General features: G+C 33.7%; 1 protein-coding gene across 1 annotated transcript; it reads left to right on the forward strand.

Moving 5' to 3' along the window:
* Positions 1–810: 810 nt before the first annotated feature.
* On the forward strand, positions 811–1,945 carry LOC115984545 (putative F-box protein At5g55150). The gene is made up of 4 exons (XM_031107581.1): positions 811–921; positions 1,057–1,380; positions 1,487–1,644; positions 1,738–1,945. Exons 1-4 carry the CDS (start codon positions 811–813, stop codon positions 1,943–1,945), a joined length of 801 nt encoding a protein of 266 aa, XP_030963441.1.
* Positions 1,946–3,491: the final 1,546 nt, after the last annotated feature.

The raw sequence follows: 3,491 nt of genomic DNA on the forward strand, positions 1-3,491 counted from the left end.
TAGGAGCCTAGGAGTTAAGAATTTCTACTATTAAAATACAAAAAAAAGAAAAAGAAAAAAAAGAAAAGTGTCTTGCTTTGATAATTGACAGCAGTCCAGAATGTTACTTTTAATCTAATTGTTTAAAGTAATGACCTTTCTTAATTGTGATCTTAATTCAATTATGATTACATGAACTTGTACAAGTTCTATTCTTTGAAAGATTTTGTTGTTTGAATGGTCCTACAATCTAGTTTACTACTATTAAAAAAAAGTGTCTTGCTTTGATAATTGAGAGCAGTCCCTCCAACCAGAATGTTCTAATCCAACTGTTACTTTTGATTTGGCGAAACTAACATAAAAGTAATGACCTTTCTTAATTGTGATCTTAATACAATTATGATTACGTGAACTTGTACAGATTGTAGTCTAATAATAATTGAATTTCTGCACTAGTATACTTTGATACTTGGAAATCCGTCTTCATAGACATTCGTGTTCGATTCATATTAAGAACATTACATGTCTAATATTATTCTTTAAAACCATTATCCTTGACTTTTTATGTTTTGAAGTTATTTCGGATTACATAAGTATCATGTCAATTCTTAACTTTTGTTTTGTTTATAATTGTTTTGCAGTATTCCAAGTAAACCAATATATTGAGATGTCAAAGTGGGCTGATATTCCATGTGATGTCTTCTTTCGAATAGAATCGACTATTTCATGATGATATCATCATTTCAGGTGCTGTATGCAAGTCATGGCACTCGCTCCTAAATTCACCGGAGGAATTCCCATTACCTCCTATTTGTCCTTGGCTTATGGCTTATGCTTGCTGTGCGGAATGAACAAAGTGATAACAGCAATAACGAGCAAAATGAGAGATGTAGCTTCTTCAAATTACGAGATACTATAGCTTATGATTTCAAGCTGCCACAGGTTGCTGGAAGAAGATGCTTTGGAACATCTTTTGGATGGTTGCTCACTATAGGAACTGATTTGCAAATTAACCTCTTGCATCCGTTGTCTAAACATATATTATGTCTTCCATCCCAAGCTACCTTTTGCTGTTAGTATGACTTCGAGCTCACGCCTAAAGAGCTTTGTGGAATGTTTCTTAAGAAGGCTGTTTTTTCAAAGAGGCCTTGGAACTATGGCTGCAACTGCAATTGTGATTGCATTCTCATGGTAATCTATGGTGAACATCAGCAATTGGCATTCACTAGACCAGGATACAAAGCTTGGACGGATATAGAAAGTTCTCAAAGGAGCTTTGCTGACATTGCATCTTACAAAGGTAAATTTTATGCTGTAGGTCATCATGGTGGACTTGCTGTTTGTCACATTGATGATAACAAAAAGCCAAGGGCTAAAGCTTTTGTGCCTTCTCTAGAAAGAGTCAGTACGTATATACATCCAAACGCATATCTAAAAGTAAGTTGTTGAATCATCAGGAGACCTTTTGTTGATTAGACGCTTTCGAGGAGGTCATTTTTATTCAAAGGTAAATGAGTCCTCTGAGTCCGACTACAGTGAAAATGAATCCAGTGATGAAGACTCTGAAGTTAATGTTGAAGATGAGGACCCTACGGATGAATCTGATGACAAAGGCTTCAATGAAAATGAAAACCTCTATGTGACAATTGGGTTCAAAGTTAAAAGGTTAAAAAGATGTACTCAATAGGGAAGTAAATTTAAATACAAATGGGTGAAGGTTGATAGCTTGGGTGATCAAGCATTGTTTGTGGGTGACAGTTCATCATTGTCATTGACTGCATTGAGCCTCAATGGAATCAAACCTAATTGTATCTATGTTATAGATGATGATTTACTCGTTTTTCATTGTACATATAATGGTGGAGGGTTTGACATGGGCGTGTTTAGCATGGAAAATGCCACAATTAAGCCACTTTACTCCGGCCAATCTCTTTCCTTCTTTTGTTCCCCACTTTGGTATATCTGAAGTGCATCAAATAAGCTAGTGAATGTATGCAAAACTATTTGTCTTAAGATGTGCTTGTGTAGTTTGAAGCGAAGTTATGCTACAATAAAGGCCCAGCCTCAATTTCTCAATCTTTATTTTTTCTATTTTATTGAATTGCACTCTTCATTTTAATTGCTACGATCTATAGGTTCTCTTCATTCTTATGTTTTTAATGAATTATTTTCATTGCACCAATAGATTGAGAATAGGGTAATTCAATTTGAGTTCTGTCTAACATTGATGCAAAAGGCATTAGTTATCATTTTAATTATTCAATTAAAAAATGGTTTTTTATTGGATTACTTATTGCTCGGTTTAGTATAAATTTGAACAAAATTTGGATTGTCCTACCAGAACACAAGACTACTGGATCAGGATGGTATACTGCAGTGTCTGTATATTAATAGTCCTTCAGCAAAATAAATTGAGAACAGAAAAATTATCCTTTCTCTCACTCTTCAACGACCCAAGTTGTGCCTCCAACAAAGTACTCTTACACACGGGTAAGTTTCTGTCACCAGCAAAATTCTTTTCCTTTCCTCAGCTTAATTATTTTCTTAGAAATTAACTAAACATGGTTGTTCTGGTTAGTGGATATGTTCATACACAAAAACTTGCTTTGGTGTTTTGTGTCTTTGGCACAATATTTTGTTTGTTTTCATGTTTACCTCAACACACTTCCTGTGTGCTTTTGCTCTTTGTAATTGATTATTTTCATTCAATGAAGTTTTATTATATATAAAAAACAGTATTAGAGTTCTATGCAACTCTATTGGTTTTTTTAGTGTTTTCATTTGTAGTTTGTACTTTACTATATTCTTGTTCTTATGTATTTTAATTTATTGTCGGCAGACCTTCTTTTTTGAAAAGCATTTATGCATAGAATTTTTTCTTTATTATTCATTTTCAAAATATTGTATATTATTGTAATAGAATTTTTTTTTTCATTGTAAATTTTGGCTACAAGAAGAGGGGAAGAAGAAATTTGAATAATTATTTCTGCTTCTTGAGATGTGGTTCTCTGCTGGTTGTACTTTCCATGCACCATAGTTTTAGATGTTGTTTCCTTCCCTGTGTGCTTTGGTTCCTTTGTATGATTTATTCACCTTTTCAATGAAGTTTTATTACTTATAACAAAAATTCACATCTATCCAAGTGAAAGTGTCCATCTCCAATAAATTTTTTTCTCTTGCAAATTTCACCAAGCACTAGTGGATTATTCAAATCAACGTGCCTATGCAAGCCTTCCATATCCAAAAGGACACTCTTGGGACTTGCATATTATTCTGTTGAATGGTTTCTTTAATATGTATTGAAGTACTCACTCCTATATCATCATCATCAAAGTAGACATCATAATTTGGTGGAGAATCCCAATCTATAGAACAAACTCTTTCAAATTTCTCATCCTTCAACCCAACTGCACATACCAAATTGATCCTTCAATTAGCCTCTTGCCTCATGTTCTATAAGCCTGGTATCATGGAAGAGATTTTATTTATGGGAGTCTCGCTAGTTCTTATCG

Source organism: Quercus lobata, chromosome 4, assembly GCF_001633185.2.
Source record: "Quercus lobata isolate SW786 chromosome 4, ValleyOak3.0 Primary Assembly, whole genome shotgun sequence".
NCBI lineage: Eukaryota > Viridiplantae > Streptophyta > Magnoliopsida > Fagales > Fagaceae > Quercus > Quercus lobata.